General features: G+C 32.6%; 1 protein-coding gene across 2 annotated transcripts in view; it reads right to left on the bottom strand.

Annotated features, from left to right (window-relative positions):
• LOC126884457 (NFX1-type zinc finger-containing protein 1-like) overlaps positions 1 to 18,087 on the bottom strand; it is a 297,539-nt gene that overhangs the window by 237,813 nt on the left and 41,639 nt on the right. For both annotated transcript variants that reach the window (XM_050650391.1, XM_050650392.1), the window contains exon 3: positions 16,818 to 17,027. In XM_050650391.1, the coding sequence (XP_050506348.1) occupies positions 16,818 to 17,027 (210 nt within the window). The remainder of the gene's footprint in view (positions 1 to 16,817; positions 17,028 to 18,087) is intronic.

The following is an 18,087-nucleotide window of genomic DNA, read 5'->3' as shown; positions in this document are numbered from 1 at the left end:
TTGCAGAATTGAAATAATAAGATACAACAAAACATAGAGTAAGAAAACAATAATATATTAGGTGAATATTGATAGAAATTTTGATGGTAATCAAATTATGTAAATCAAAGCATTACATACTTTTCATTTTAAATTTTCCAAATAGGTAGGTACCTACCTATGTAATTTTTTATTAGGATACTGAAACATTTACAATTATTACGTACCTGTCGCTTTTAAAAACTATTTAAAAAGTCACTACAATTATAAACTTGCCTTTTTCTCTGCCATCGCAACAATAAAAACTAATATACACAACATTTGCTTATCAATAATCTCCATATTGAACAATTATTGACAGATGATTTTAACACCCAATCAGATCCCGTATAACCTTTGAGCGACTAATACCATACTGTCGGTGTGCGCATGCGCCCAGGAAAATAAAAATTCACCCTCGTGCCTAAAGAAGTATAACTTCAAAAAAACATAAGTTTGATCTGCCACTATGTTATCGAACACCCTGTAACATTCTAATTAATTTTGAAATGTGAATCTCAAAGTTGGCTACAATTTTTGTTATTAACTTTTATTGCTATCTATTACTATAACGGATCTACGGAGCTTTACCCCACTAACACTGATAAACACACAGTTTGCTGCCGGAATTTTTTTTACTGTTTCTAGGTAATTTGGGTCTGCTCAATCCAAAAATGCCACCAGATTTGCTCCATCAGATCGTTTTCAGAAAATACGACAACAGATCACATTTCTAATATATAGGGTAATTTACGCAGCACTTCCTACATATATGTAGTGCTGCTACCATGATGAAATAAACAAAACACGAATAAAAAGTAAGATATTTATTGTACAACAAAAATCATCACACATATCTGCCAAAAAAACTTAACATTTCATCTAACCGAACCAGCGTCGCAGCAAAAATGTGTTATTCGGCTTCACCTAAAAACTTGCTTTTATATGATTTTCTTGCAAAGGCTTTAAAAGGACAGTCCCTTTGAAGACTCCAGCAGTAATCCGCCATCATGTGATTACCCCATCTCCCCCGATACCTCTCTTCCATCATTTTGATATCTTGGTGGAAGCGTTCCCCTTGTTCCTCACTAAGGTCACCAAGATTTTCTGGGAAACGGTCTAAGCGGCTGTAAAGGTATTTTAATTCTCATATGACAACCGTATTTGTTAAAATTGTTGAGCATTTCTTCCACTCTAATGCCCAATTGGTATACTTCCATATTTGTTGCCATTATGTAGAAGGACACACTTTTTTCGTTTAACTCAGATACACCCATTTCTTCTAACAGTCCATTAATATTGTTATAAAAAACCGTATCGTCTTGCTGAGAAAAAAAGGCAAAATATCTTTTTCTCTATTACGGTAGTATGTAATTTTGGTGTCTGGGTGAAGAACATTCTTTTCTTTTAGTCTGGAGGCAAGCATCTCGGAAGAATTCTCTGGAAGGTTCAAATCTCTGATAAGATCGCTTCAAAATCACTATCGTCTTCCTCAAATCTATTAGTCTGTAGTTCGTCAGATAATATTTCGACATTATCCTCTGGTAACGTAGGTAGACTGCTAAATATTGGAATGTTTACCTATCTGCTTAAGCTGATGTGGAATTGGTCTTATTGCTGAATTCAGGTTAGGATGGTATTTGCTGAATCGTCAAAATGATTTTTTGGTTCCCTCCATACCATTAGAACACCAAAATTTAAACATTTTCGTTGTCTTTTCGTCCACTGTCGCAAGTTTTCAAGACAAGTTTTGCACACTACATGTGGAGCCAGGCACGGATCTAGAAATTCTTAATAGGGGGGTCAGACATACTGCAAATATTTTATTGTACAGATTTAGCCATACGACTCACGCTTACTTTAAGGATAAAATACAGTGATCTCAGATACCTACGGTATCAAAAGAATTGAGCTCTGGTTGACAGAAAAAAAATAATAAATAATAAAAAAATACTTAATACCAAAATAGACTTGATCTCCTAAATGAATACCAAAATAGGCTTGATATGCTCTTTTGTCCATTTGTATTAGAATTTGTTAAGTTTGTTTATAAACATATTGCAATTATAGTGGTGGAAAACAGAAATGTAAGAATATTTAAGTATTTGATGAGTATGTTATATCTCGAAAACTAGAGCTGATACAAAGAAAAGGTTTGTATTTTTGGAATCAGCACAGATGAATTAACTAAAATCAGTGAATTTTCTTTCGACAGCAGGACAAAAATTTTTTTTGTTGGGCTGTGTAATCAATCACCCTGTACATTGTACATATAATTCTTATAGTTGATAAAAGTATTATATTATTGTTGATTAACTGGCAAAGCCACATAGTATCAAATTATAAGCATTATCAAATAAATGGTATCCATTTAATTGGATATGTAAATAAATTCTAATTCGGTAAGATTCTCCTAAATTGATGCAACCCAACTCCAATTCCGATAAATCACTGTACCGTTTAGACACGACGATAAATTAAAACAACTCGATCGTTTAGAATAAGTTGATGCAATCCGATACCAACTTCAATCCAACTCCAACTTCGATAAGTCGCTGCGATGCACCGTTTACACACAACGATAAATTGCAACAACTCGATTGATATCGATAAGTTGCTTGATTTATCGCTGGGTCTAAACGACCCTTTTAACTTCCTTGCAACGGTAATATATACAGTATGTCCCTGTAAGTTGTATTCATATGGAAAACTTTTTTATTATTAATTTTACGAAAAAAAGTTATTCTTCATAAAATGCTCTGTATGGTCCAAAAATTAAGATTTAACAATCAAATATCAAATTTTTTGATTTATTTTTGATATTTATTATACGAGCTATGTCAAAAAGTTTGAATTTCACTCAAGAGTAAAGTATCTTTATTTTTCACAATATTGAAAATTGCTATTATGAAAAGTTGTTTGGAATTAAAAACTATATTCTAGTATGCAATTCTTCTTCTTCTTGATGTGCCTATCCGTGACGAATGTTGGCGATCATCATGGCGATCTTCACCTTATCTGCAACAACGCGGAAAAGCTGCACAGATGTTGTGTTGAACCAGGTTCTGAGGTTCTTTAACCAGGATGTTCTTCTTCCTGGACCTCGCTTTCCAAATATTTTTCCTTGCAGGATGGCTTATAGGAGGGCATATCTGGATTCATTTCGCATAATGTGTCCAAAGTATTCCAACTTTCGAGATTTGATAGTGGTCAGTACCTCTCGGTTCTTCCCCATTCTTCTAAGGACCTCCTCATTTGTGACCCAATCAGTACATGGGATCTTAAGAATTCTCCGATATAGCCACATCTCAAATGCTTCCAACTTTCGGCACATATCCTCGTTCAAGGTCCATGATTCAACACCATAAAAAAGGACAGAGAAGACGTAACATCTCAACATTCTTACTTTTATACCAAGAGAAAGGTTGTGGCTCTTGAAAAATGCGCCCATACGGTTGAAGATTGATCTAGCTTTTCCGATGCGCGCTCTTATCTCTTGGTTGTTGGTCCATTCTTCATTTATTATGGTGCCGAGGTAGTTGTGCCTCAATCTTTCTACAGGGGTTTGGTTGATATAGAGTTAACCTTCTGTTATCTTTTTCTTGCTGACGGTCATTAGCTTTGTTTTCTTTACGTTTATATTGAGTCTTGAGTCCATATTGTTGACTATAATACGTGATTTTGTTCAAGAGGACTTGTAGGTCTTCTAGGTTGTCCGCAAATACTATGGTGTCATCTGCATGCCTGATGTTATTTAGCCGGTACCCGTCTAGTAGAATACCTTTTTCAGTTTCGTGCAAAGCTTCGATAAATAATCTGTTAGAGTAAAGATTAAAAAGTAGGGGGGACAAAATGCAGCCCTGCCTCACTCCACGCATGATTTTCATATATTCGTTGTGTTCACCGTCAACTCTGGGATTTGCAGTCTGATTCCAGTAATAAGGTTTCTAATTATTCAGATCTTGGTTGTTAATTCCTAGTATTCCTTCCTTTAGTATTTGCATCATCTTGGCGTATTGTATTCGATCAAACGCCTTTTCGTAATCAACCAGACATGCGTATATCGCAATTGACGTCTCTGCATCTCTGGAATAAGACTTGTATTGAAAACAAAGCCTCTCTCGTACCAACAGCATTTATGAACCCGAACTGGTTGGGCGAAATTTGACTTTCACATAGCTCGTAAATTCTCGTATGGATTACCTTTAGGAACAATTTTAGGAGATGACTCATCAGGCTTATCGTACGATATTCTTCGCATTTTTTGGTTCCTGGTTTTTTTGGAAGTGCAATAAACTAAGGCTTCAGCCATTCTGTGTGTATTTCTCCAGAGTTGTATATGTTGTTGAATATATTTGTGATTATTTCTATTGATTCGTTGTCCATCAATTTAAGTAGTTCTGTTTGTATATTATCGGGACCTGCTGCTTTGCCATCCTTTAGCTGTTTTATGGCGGAATAAACTTCCTGCTGTAATATTCTTGGTCCATCATTTACCCCTTCTTCTAACTCAAAGGTGTTATCTCTTTGGTCTTAAAATAGTTTTTCTGGATATTCTTTCCACGTTCTAATTTTACTCTGTTTGTCTAAGATGATGTTTCCGTCAGAATCAGTTAGATTTCCTCTCTGTCTCCGTCTTAGTCCACCTGTGAGTTCTTTAACTTTCCTATGTACATTGTGACTATCGTACTTTGACTGTAGAGTCTCAATTTCTTGGCATCTCTCCATTGCTTCTTTTTCTTTCGCTTCTCTAATTTTCTATGCAATTACATCCTTCTAATTGAAAATTTTTTTTGAAAAATTATGGATAACTAACATTATTTTCAGTTATTTCAATTCAGATAACTCTTTTATTATTAATTTTACGAAAAAAAGTGATTCTTAATAAAAAGTTCTGCATGGTCTATAACCTAAAATACAACCATCTTATGTCAAATTTTATCAGTTTTATACGAGTTATGTCAAAAAATTTGAATTTCGGTCAAGAGTAAAATACGTTTATTTTTCACAATATCGAAAATTGTTATTATGAAAAGTTATTTAGAATTAAAAATTATATTTCAGTATGTAATTACATCCTTCTAACTGAAATATTCTGAACTATAAAGGAACTTTACTTTTTATCTAAATTTATCTTTTTTGACATACCTCGTATAAAATTGATAAAAGTTGATATAAGATGGTTGTATTTTAGGTTTTAGACCATCCAAAACTTTTTATTAAGAATCACTTTTTTTCGTAGAATTAATAATAAAAGAGTTATCAGAATTGAAATAACTGAAAATAATGTTAGTTATCCATAATTTTTCAAAAAAAAAATTTTTTTCAATTAGAAGGATGTAATTGCATATTAGAATATAGTTTTTAATTCCAAACAACTTTTCATAATAGCAATTTTCAATATTATGAAAAATAAAGCTACTTTACTTTTGAGTGAAATTCAAACTTTTTGACATACCTCGTATAACATTCATACAATTTGATATCTGATGGTTGAATCTTGGGTTTTGGACCATGCAGAACTTTTTATAAAGAATAACTTTTTTTCGTAAAATTAATAATAAAAAAGTTTTGCATATGGATACAACTTACAGGGGCATATTGTATATTTCCAAACGCAAGGCATTAGGCGCCCTTGCTCGGATGTATGATTTTTTAGGATTCTTGGGACCTTTTGTGGTGATAGGTAAAATATTTCTACAAAAATATTATGGCAATCTAAATTCTTCCTAGACTTGAACTCATCGCCATAGTACTTTTGGCTGGGTCTACCCCAAAATCCCGACAGCCAAAATCCCGACAGCCACAATCCCGACGGCCAAAATCCCGACACCCCAGAATTCCGACAGGCCAAAATCTCGACAGGCCAGAATCCCGACATGTTTGATAAGTTTCTTTTTAACATATAATTACATTTATTTCTTGTTTTTTGTTTATGGCCATCTGTTTTTTATTTTTTGTTACTAAGCAAAAGTATTTTGTATTAAAAGTATTAAACAAAAGTCGGAATTTTTACTTATGCGAGGATTGTTGCATGTCGGGATTCTGGCGTGTCGGGATTCTGGCGTGTCGGAATTCTGGCGTGTCGGGATTCTGGCGTGTCGGGATTCTGGCGTGTCGGGATTCTGGCGTGTCGGGATTCTGGCGTGTCGGGATTCTGGCGTGTCGGTGTTTTGGCCGTCGGGATTTTGGCTGTCGGAATTTTGGCTGTCGGGATTTTGGGGCGGCACCGCTTTTGGCTAAACTCCCGCAGAGAGTTATACATATATCTCAAAATAAAATAAATTTCAATTCCATAAACTTGTGGATCTACCATCAGGGTGCTCTATACTGGATAAATTCTCATCCTTCTCGTTGGCAAACTCTCGTAGCCAATAGAGTCACCTTGATTGAAGGTTACTCATTTCTCATTTACCTAAGGTATCGTGACGACACGTCACTTCCTTTAAAAATCCCGCAAACCTTCTATCCAGAGGAATGTTGACACCTCAACTTATAAACTCTCATTTATTATGTCTTCCTTTCAAAGTCCAAATTTCCTTTCCGATAGAAAGAATTAATCTGATTTTGATTTTTACCAAATCTTTTGAAAACCGTCGCAAAACAAAAGTCCGACTTTCAATGTATTGATTTCCAAGTTAAGTCCTTCACATAAATTTGGGACACAAATTTTTAGCAAATTTTCTCAAATTTATAGGTTACTTCACAATTTAGTTTAAGTACTAAGATTCACTTCTAATTCGAAACGACTAGGTAAGAAACCTACAGGTCCATTGACTTTCCACGAAACGAATTCTGCCTTTAGCGATGGTCTTGAATACTTGAGCAGTCTCCAAACCAGACATAAATGCCAATATTCTTCTAAGAACCTTCAAGTTGATAACCTGGTATTATTGAAGGAGGATAACGTTACCCCCTTCAGCTCATTTGTGGCCCGCGTAATTGACGTTATACTTGGGTTAGATGATAAGGTTCGTGTTGTAAATCTTCGAACTAAAGAATGTACTCTTATTAGACTGTAGCGTTTCCATTCTTCTAGTAATAAATAACTGCTCTTCAACTTCTTATTGTGCTATACGAAGATGATATAGCTATACTATTTCGTAGACTTTTTAATTCGTCTAACTACGCCTTGTTTTCAGTTCCCATATATAATAAATTTAGTCTAGTTAAGAAGTACGTAGTACTTCTACCGTGTAATCAATCCATTTTGAACTATAAACACAGACGCACTTTCTTTCTCGGAGTACCTATTGAAAATATTAGGTACCGTTACGAAGGTAGATTTCAGACATTGTTGTACTATTTTTCCGTTTTGGTATATCTGATTAAATAGGTAGACCATGAGGTAAGCCATTTTATTGCGTTCTCGTCCATAACCTTCAATAACTCGGTATAAAAGTCATCTTTACCCGCAGACTTACCCTCCTTGATATTCTTTGTTGCGGCTTCTACTTCCATTTAGATGATTGGCGGGCAAGTATGGCATTTTGTTTTCTACACGGTGGTGTTTTTTGCTGTCAAATGTTGTTACATAATTCTTCCAAATTATTTTTGTTCCACTATGATTCCTAATTACTAGATTCCCATGAGCGTCGCTAAAGGACCCCGCAACACTCCTTATGGTAAAGTGGTCCCGGTCAAATTTAACGAAAGTTTGATCAATGATACTTCTCGATGTGTAGATTAAAAAAGTCCATGGGACCTGGGTCTGAATAACTACTATTCTCGAGCTACAGCCTTCTGAAGTTATTGGATTCGAGTGCTCGGTTTACGTTAAGTGCACTGATTCACGGCCAAGGCTGATTCACGGTCAAGGGAACGAAAATATTTATTATTGGAAGAAGAAAGACTCGTTTTATTCACGCATACTTGCGTGTTGTATATGAAGTCGTAGTCAAAAATAGTTGCCTTGTATTTTAGTCTTCAGAAAACCTTCGAAAATTCCTCAGAAAACTAAAGAAGTGCGATATAAAATGTGCTACTAGAGCGATATAAGAATTATCATGTCTTCATGAATGCTCCACAGTTATGAAATACCAGCAAAGCTGCAGTTCCGCCATATCTTTAGAATACTACTGAACAGTGGCGGATCTAGGGGGAATGTAGTAATTTCACCCGTAACATGCTCCAGAATTAAAGAAAAAATGGTTCTTCATTTAACGAGAATGAACGATATGGAGCCGTTAAAACACATTTATAACCAAAGACCGGATGGTGTGAGGAAAATACGTAGGCCCAGAGTACGATTTAAGGAACAGGTGGAGACGAGTTACGGGTGTTAAGAGTACCGAATAAGGTACGAAATTGTAAAACCAAGGCGCAGGATAGGAAGGAGTGGAACTGATTCTAGAACAGGCCGAGGTCTACCAGGGGTTCTACAGCCAGTGATGATGAACTTAATACAAAATATTTTACAATGGAAGATGTTACAGCTGAAGATGCTCAACAATTATTACAGAGGTTATTCATTCCCAATATTCCCCCTTGTACCAGCTAAAGATAAGACTGATAATCTAATTAGAAGAAATGGTCCATGGGGAAGGCTTCATAATCATGATTTTGCCAACTTTCCTGTTTTCGACTTAGAATACCTAAAATACCTTACGATTGAGATATATCAGATTAAACTGGCACCGTCTTCCATCCAAGATAAAATAATTATAGAGACAATGACGAAGAGTTTCAAATTGATGAGAATATGGATGAACCAGGATTAATAAGAGTTCGAATATTTTCTAGATTTCGGCAAGCTACAAAACATCAAATTTTCATTTCCTACACGATTGATGAAGATGAACCTGCAGAAGAACCGATTAGCGGGTACTTCTGGACCTGTCAATCTGGTGCGAGAACTGTGGGTACTTGTGCTCATATAGCCAATGTGTTATGGTTTTTGGGCTTTGTAAGACATCAACCCAATGTTGAGTATCCTTATAGGTCGTTAGTTAACATGACATATGATGCATCTAACCGAAATCAGCAAAATCTCATCGTACAGATAGTCAAAGATGACTTAAACCCGATTTTTTCATAAAAAATCAAGAGATCAAGTCTATGTTCTCTATTTCTCTTATATCTGATGTGCGGGACAAGTTTCATGTCAGCTAATGTATTTTTTATGTTTCGACAACTTTTTCTTTAGTTCTAGACCGTGTTATGGGAGCAATTCCCCCATTCCCCCCTAGATCCTCCACTGTTCAGTAGTATTCTAAAGATAAGGCGGAACTGCAGCTTTGCTGGTATTGCATAACTGTAAAGTCTTCATGAAAACATGATAATTCTTATATCGCTCTAGTAGCACAATTTATATCGCACTTCAGTTTTCTGAGGACTTTTCGGAGGTTTTCTGAAGACTAAAATACGATGCATCTATTTCTGACCACGAATTCATATAAAAGACGCAAGTATGCATGAAGAAAATGAGTCTCTCTTCTTCCAACAATAAATATTTTCGTTCATTTGACCGTGAATTAGTGCACTTAAGTTAACGTAAACCGAGCACTCGAATGTAATAACTTCAAAAGGCTGTAGCTCGAGAATAGTAGTTATTCAGACCCAGGTCCCATTGACTTTTTTAATCTACACATGGAGAAGTATCATTGACCAAACTTTCGTTAAATTTGACCGGGACCACTTTTCCATAAGGAGTGTTTCGGGATCCTTTGCTGATCTTTTTAGTTTGTATAAACCTGTTGTCTCCTTGAATTTCTTGTGAAGGTTAAACATATCGTATTTGCGGTCTTGTATTTCGATTTCTGTACATTGTTCTTCCTCTTCCATCCACGTATTGTTAACTTCTCGAATTGCGTTTTTTATTTCATTCAAGCTTTTTTCGTCTGTTATTCTTTGGTATAGGTGTTGTTCTAGAATTTTCTGACTAATATCTGTTAGTTTATTGGTCTTCTTCTGCGCCTTTTATTGTTTTCGATGTATGTTGTTTATCAGATATTCTTGTATCTCCCGTTTGTTGTCGATAATAAAATTAAGACTTATGATAAAATTGTTCATTTGCAATAATAATACGTTTACTCACGGTTTGGACTGACATGAAATTTGGCATACACATAGCTAATTAGCTAACATGTCAAAAAAAGTGATATTGTGCCGACGTGTGCTTTTGCCCTAGGGGTAAGTTTCACCCTTTCTCGGGGGTGAAAAAACTTACGTTCAAAATATGTCCGGAATTCGATAAACTGTCTAATTCTAAGCAACTTTTATTCTATAGTTTTTTCGCTAGGTCAATACTTTTCTCGAGTTATTTGCGAGTTTATGTGTTCATTTTTCAACAAAAAACAAACACATTTTTAGACGATTTTTCGCAAATAATTCATAAATGAAGTATTTTATAATTAACTAGTTTTGATGGGAAATAAGCCACAATTTTACTAAAAAAAAAAGATTTTATTAACGTTTCGACATCCAAATCGGATACCGTTTCCAAATACAAAAAATATTAATGAATTAAACAAAAATGTTGTTGCTTAGTAAAAAATTCTTCTAATAATTTATTGAATCTGACTCATTTATATCGGCAATTCAGACATATATTTATACATTTTAAAGTAGAAGACTTTAAAATGATATTGCCAATATTTATGAGTTGCGTTAAACTAGTTAATTACAAAAATGCCACAAGAAAATAGCTTCAGAACAACATTAAGTATTTTATCGAAAAAACATTCTTAGCAAAAATAAAGCCTGTAAAAAATTGAAAAAAAAATGGTGTACCTATGCATGAGGTCTCCAGACCTAGTAAAAGCAGAGTTGTTATATAGCTAATGGAAAATAGGTTCATATTCGCCAAATTCCGAATAGAATATTTCAACGTGAAATAACCAAATAAATAAGCACTTTTTGGGGCACACTCAGTACAACTTTTTTAACTTTATTTAGTTTACCACTTAACTTTATTTATTATTACACAGTGTTTAACTTTATTTTTGTTTTTATAAAAAAAAGTTTCTAGTATTAAATGTAAGCAAGTTACGCTCAAAATAAAGTTGATCCCTTTTGCTTTGGCAAAAAAAATCGGGAAAATATTTTGCTCGGTTTCATAATCAGTTAAAGTGGACTTTAATAATCAGTTAAAGTGGAATCAATGCAATTCATATGGGTAAATGTCAAAGTTAAAGTGATTCACTAAAAGTTAAAGTGATGTTCACTTTAAGTTGATTATGAAACCGGGCGTTAATCTAATTTGCAACTTAAATGAAATTAATCGTCACCGCTTCACAAGTTGCTTTACTTATGCTGTGTTTATATTATCTGTAAGTTTTATTGATTCAAACTACTCATTTTTGAAAAAAAAAAATGGTTTTAAAATGTAATTTGAAAAATTTTTAATTTTGAAAAAAAAAATGCTTGTTTCAAAATAACTTAAAAATTATTAAAGATACCAAAAATATCAAACAATAAAAAAAGTCGGCTTTGCTTTTCTAAACATTTTCTATTTTTTTTTTTTTGTTTTTCTGTAAGACAAACATTGGTTAAGATTTGCTGTTTCTAAATTTGCATACGCTCGTGATTAGTGGCTCTTTCAAGCCCTTTCAAAAATAAGAACCTTGAACCGATGAAACTTACAGATCATATAAATAATACATACACGAGTAAAGCAACTTGTGAAGGGGTAACTATTAAGTTCATTTGAGATGCTAATTAGGGGTTAGTGCGTTCTTTAAAGGTAAAATATTTTAAAACCTCTAAATTTTAAACAACCGCTTGGATTGACATGAAATTTGGCATACTCATAGCTAACAAGTCAAAGAAAAAAAGTGATATTGTGCCGATGTGTGCTTTTGCCATAGGGTTGAGTTTTACCCCCTTATGGGGGTGAAAAATATATGTTCGAAATAAGTCCAGAAATGGATAAAATGACTAATTCTAAGCAACTTTTGTTCTATAAAGTTTTTTCACCAAGTTAATACTTTTCGAGTTATTTGCGAGTGAATATGTTAACTTTTCTACAAAATAACCACGTTTTCAGATGGTTTTTCGCAAATAACTCAAAAAGTAAGTATTTGGTCGAAAAAAAAATTCTTATCAAAAATATAGCACGTAAAAAGTGAAAAACATTATGTATATACTAGGTCACTATACCTAGTAGAAGCAGAGTTATAGCTAATGAAAAATAGGTTCATATTCGTCAAATTCCAAATCGAATATTTTAACGTGCCGTAACCAAAAAACGAAGCACTTTTTTGGGGAAAACTCATTTTAACTTTTTTAAAGTGTCTAAAAATGCTTATTTTTGTTTTTTTTTTTAATTTTTTAGCATCAAAAGTAAACAAGTTACGCTCAAAATATATTTGGTCCTATTTTTTGGTCAGAAATCGGGAAAATCACCCCCTAATTAGCATTTCAAATGAACTTAATTGTTACCACTTTACAAGTTTTTTACTCTAGTATGTATTGATCATATGATCTGTAAGTTTCATCGGTTCAAAGTCCTTATTTTTGAAAGAGCTGTAGTTAAAAGGGATTGAACGAGTCACTTATCACGAGTGTATGCAAATTTGGAAACACCGAATCTTAACCAATTTTTGTCTTACAGAAAAACAAAAAAATACAAAATATTCAGAAAAGTAGACTTTTTTTATTGTATAAGATTTTTGGTATCTCCAACATTTTTTAAGTTATTTTGAAAAAAAGCAATCTTTTCAAAATTTAAATTTTTAAAAATTTTACTTTAAAACCAAATTTTTTAAAAATAAGCACTTTGAATCGAAGAAACTTACATATCATATAAACACAACATAAGTAAACTAACTTGTGAAGCGGTAACGATTAATTTCATTTAAGTTGTTAATTGAGGGGTGATCTTCCTGATTTTTTTTGCCAAAACAAAATGGACCGACTTTATTTTGAGCGTAACTTGCTTACATTTGATGCTAGAAATTTTTTTTAGAAAAACAGAAATAAAGCTTTTTCTAAACACTTTAAAAAAGTTGTAATGTGTTGTCCCCAAGAATGCTTCATTATTTGGATATTTCACATTTGGAATTTTTCGAATATGGACCTATTTTTCATTAGCTATAACTCTGTTTTGCTAGGTATAGAGACCTAATATATACACCGTTTTTTTCACTTTTTATAGGCTATAGGTTTGCTAAGAATATTTTTTTCGACAAAATGCTTACGTTTTGAGTTATTTGCGAAAAACCTTCTAAAAATGTGGTCATTTTGTTGAAAAATGAACATGATGAATGTGATGAAAAATGATTCACTTGCAAATAACTCGAAAAGTATCGATTTGGTGAAAAACCTCTATAGAACAAAAGTTGCTTAAAATTAGTTAATTTATCCATTTCGGGACTTATCTTGGACATATATTTCTTCACCCTCGAGATGGGGTGAAACTCACCCCCAGGGCAAAAGCACACATCGGCACCATATCACTTTTTTCTTTGACATGTTAGCTAATCGTGTGCCAAATTTCCTGTCAATCCAAGCGGTTCTTTAAAATTTACAGCAAAAACCGTGAAAGAATGTACTAGGTGATTTTCCCGATTTTTTACCAAAAAAGGACCCACTTTATTTTGAGCGTAACTTGTTTACTTTTGATGCTAGTAATTTTTTTATAAAACAAAAATAACGCTTTTTTTAAACACTTTAAAAAAGTTGTAATAAGTTTTTCCCAAAATGTGCTTAATTTTTTGGTTATTTCATGTTAGAATATTCGATTTGGAATTTGACGAATATGAACCTATTTTTCATTAGCTATAACTCTGTGTCTACTAGGTCTAGAGACCTAATACGTACACACTGCTTTCACTTTTTTACAGGCTATATTTTTACAAAGAATATTTTTTTTTTCGACAAGACAGGTACTTACTTTGTGAGTTATTTGCGAAAACCCGTCTAAAAACGTGGTTATTTTGTTGAAACATAAACATATTCACTCGCAAATAACTCAACAAGTATTGACTTGGTGAAAAAACTATATAGAAACTTATAACACGGAATGCTGAGACTTCTTGTGCTTAAATTATATTTTAAATTTCAAAGCAATTGGTCAAATAAGTTTTTTAATTTGTTAATCCCAAATTTATTTATTTTTTCAACACTATAAGTCAGAAAATTATAAGGTTACAGTAATACTTCGGACAGTTTATAAAAGAAGAACATTCATACTATTAACTTAATTAAAAAAAAATGGCAAAAAGTAATTTTAAACAGAGTAAAATTATTTTGCAAAAACATGTCGATTTTTTGCTTACTTATAAACAATTAGAATAACTTTTTAACCGTTACCCGTAGAAAAATTATTTTTTTAATATTTAGAAAGACTGAATTTTTATACACATTAAGAAAGAAAAACAATTGTTCTTAGGACAATTAGGGACGAAGTTAGCCCCCCTTTTTTTAATTCACATGTTCTTGCAAAATAATTTTGCAGTATTTAGAATTATTTTTTGTCATTTTATTTAATTAAATTAATAGTGTAAATCTTTCATAAACTATCCAAAGTATTACTGTAACTTCATCATTTTCTGACTTATAGTGTTGCAAAAAAAATTAATTTGGGATAAACAAATTAAATAACTTTTAAACTATTTGACCAATTGCTTTGAAATTTGGGGTATGATTTAAGCACCAGAAATCTCAGCATTCCGTGCAATAAGAAGGTTGTAAGTTAATTTTTGCATAAGTTATAAATATTTATAAAAACTCAAAATTTATGATTTATTTTGCAATTTTCTAAGCAACCAATAAGGATAGACATACTCAGCGAACGCCATTACTCTGAACTATATACCATCTTAAAGTAAATAAATAAGCTTTCTTTTGTATTCCATAATGTATACCTAAATGTACAAGAAAAAAAGTTATAATGAGAAATTTAAAAGATAATCGTAAAAAAAATCAAAAATCGTTAGAAGTATAAAAATTTGAAAAACCATAACTTGCTTAAAAATTGTAGTACAACTTTATACAATGGACCATTTTGATGGTAATTAACTTCTATTCCTACTAAATGTACCATTGCATATACCTAGAAATGCGTAGACAAAAAGTTACAGAACAATGTTTGCGAAATAATGAGGAAAATGGCCCAAAAATGCTGGTTGTGAGCGGCGAATTTTGAAAAATCATCATTCGGAAACTATAAATGCTAGAGACTTCTACTAAACGTCATTTTAAAGAGGAAGGATGCAAGTTTTGAGCAATGTCTGTACCTATTTACCCGTGGAAAAAGTTTTGAATCAAAAAAACAAAATTGCTTTCTTTCGTGTTTTTTTTGCTTTTTTTTAAATATATTTTTGTAAAAAAATATTTTTGACTTTAAAAGGTGATATTTCGCTAGTAAATTTAATCTGGAACATTTTTTCTGTAGATGTGTTTGTACCAAAAGTGCAAAGGACTCCCCCTAATGTACCCTGTGTCTAGGGACTAATTCATCCCTTTCTCAAAAACGTACCCCTTTAAATGGTAGCACTTCGCAGTTTTTTCATATTTAGAGGTCCATTCATTATATGAAACAATAAAAAACCGTTAACATTGTAGTTCCTTTCTAAAGTACATAATCAATAGCCTACAACAGCAACGTTGTTATTCTACCATAATGATTATTAGTTTATTAGTACATATTATACTATTTTCTATTCTCATACTATAATCATTGTTTATATAGGGATAGTTGGTCAGCCCAATAGGAAAATTTGTTTGATTCAAATTGAGACAGTCACCAGATGTCCCCACAATTTCTGTCAGATTCGCAATGTTAAAATGCATAGACACCAAGTTGGATACGATCCTATTCATAACACCCCAACTCGCATACATATTAAGAAAAATAAATATATATGGAAGAATATATTTAGAAATTGAATTAATGATGTCATGCTATTATATATTTAATGTATAGTAGAATGACATCATTAATTCAATTTCTAAATATATTCTTCTATATATTTATTTTTTTTAATATGTATGCGAGTTGGGGTGTTATGAATAGGATCGTAGCCAACTTGGTGTCTGTGCATTTTGACGTTGCGACCCTGACAGAAATTGTGGGGACATCTGGTGACTGTCTCAATTTGAATCAAACAAATTTTTCTATTGGGCTGACCAACTGTCTCCCTATAGGGCTTTTCATTCACAGTCATTTGTTTCGAGCTTCTGTCATATGTCGTATAATCCGTACATATTAATATTATACACAGATTATACAACCTATGACACAAGCTCGAAACAAATGACAATCGATGAAAAGCCCTATATAAACAATGCTATAATATATCAATTATGATGTCACTACCTGTATCATAATGAACTTCATTATGATACAGATTTTCATTAAGATACAGATTTTTAAACAATAGAATCGCGATATGGCATTCGCGATAAAGGTGGTACACGCCCAGTGACCAATGGCGAGTCAAATACATACGCTTTGACAGTTCTCAATATGTAAACAAACCGTCAAACTGACAAACTAATGAATTTATTTGTGTTACAAAATTAATAAATTTGAATATATTTTTGTTGTGAATGATCATAGAAAAAATAGTGTATACAACTTGCATTTAATTATCATTATAAAGCTCGTACTCTATACGAAACTCGCCGCATACGGCTCGTTTCGTAACCCTCATACTCGCTTCATAATGACCATAATTAGATGCTCGTTGATTATATACTATTTTTCTATCGAGTGAAAAAAAGTAGAACGTAAGAAAAAAGGTGTCACGAGAGTATTAGGTTTTCTCTAATGAGGTATGTATTAAATTAAAAACTCGAAACTAAGAGCTGATACAGAATTTATATTGTGCATTAGTAAAAAAATAACAACTTACTTTATTCTTGATTCCATCAGAAATATGTATTGAATGAATTTCTTCTATAGGAGGGATATTGAATTTAACCGATTTTAGGAGTTTTACTGTAAAATCGCAAGAACTGGAAGGCAATAAATCATTATAATGTTCCGATATTTTGATTATATTATTCCAAAAATCATCAATATCCTTCCAAAAGTACTTATTATGCATTTTATCTTTTGAATCCTAGAAAAAAAAAAGAATATAATTATTTCGATGTTATACCTATTTTTTCTATTTTCTATTAACATAATTACAAAATTATAAAGAATTAGATTAACAAAATACTTATACAGGCGTGTAAAACAAGATAGTAATAGAAACAATGAATGGAGAGTCTGAAGATTGGTGGTGGGTGGCAACTTGAACATTAAATTTAAGCTAAAAGCAATTAGCCCAGTAAATGAACGGGAAATACGGCGATACCGTGTAATTTTCAGGAGCACCTCCGATTTGCGTGAAAATTTGGATTTAGGTTCTACTTACCCTCCACTTCAAAGTTGAAGTTGTGCCGTTGTTTGCTTTTACTTGGGGGGTGACAATCACCCCTTTTTGGGGAGTGAAAAAACATACGTTCAATATAAGACCGGAAATGGATAAATTGACTGGTTTAAAGCAACTTTTGTTCTATAAAGTTTTTTACGTAAGTCAACACTTTTCGAGTTATTTGCGGTTGAACATGTTTATTTTTCGACAAAAAAACTTCTTTATAATGTTTTCAGAGGGTTTTTCGCAAATAACTCAAAAAGTAAATACTTGATCGACAAAAATATCCCTAGCAAAAGTGTAGCTTATAAAAAATTGAAAAAAATAGTGTATCAGTAAAGTCTATTAATCGAGTAAAAACAAACTTGTAGCTCATGAAAAATACGTTCTTATTAGTCTAATTCCAAATTGAATATATCAAGGTGAAATCACTGAAAAATTAAGCACTTTTTGGGAAAAATCCATTAAAACTTTTTTGAAGTGTTTATAAAAAGCTTTATTTTAATTGTTTATAAAAGTTTCTAGGATTAAAAATAAGCGAGTTACGCTCAAAATAAAGTTGACCCTCTTTTTTTTGGTAAAAAAAAATCATGAAAATCTCCCCGTGTGTAGCCTCCAAATGAAATTAATCGCTACCGCTTTACAAACAATTTACTTACTTATCTATTTTTTATATGATCTGTCAGTCTCACCGGTTTAAAGTGCTTATTTTTGAAAGGGGTATAGTTGAAAAAGCTTCAACGGGTCACTAATCACTAGT

The sequence above is a fragment of the Diabrotica virgifera genome, chromosome 5 (assembly GCF_917563875.1).
Source record: "Diabrotica virgifera virgifera chromosome 5, PGI_DIABVI_V3a".
Classification (NCBI taxonomy): Eukaryota; Metazoa; Arthropoda; class Insecta; order Coleoptera; family Chrysomelidae; genus Diabrotica; species Diabrotica virgifera.
The sequence above is the reverse complement of the archived record's forward strand: the minus strand, read 5'-3'. Positions and strand labels throughout refer to the sequence as shown.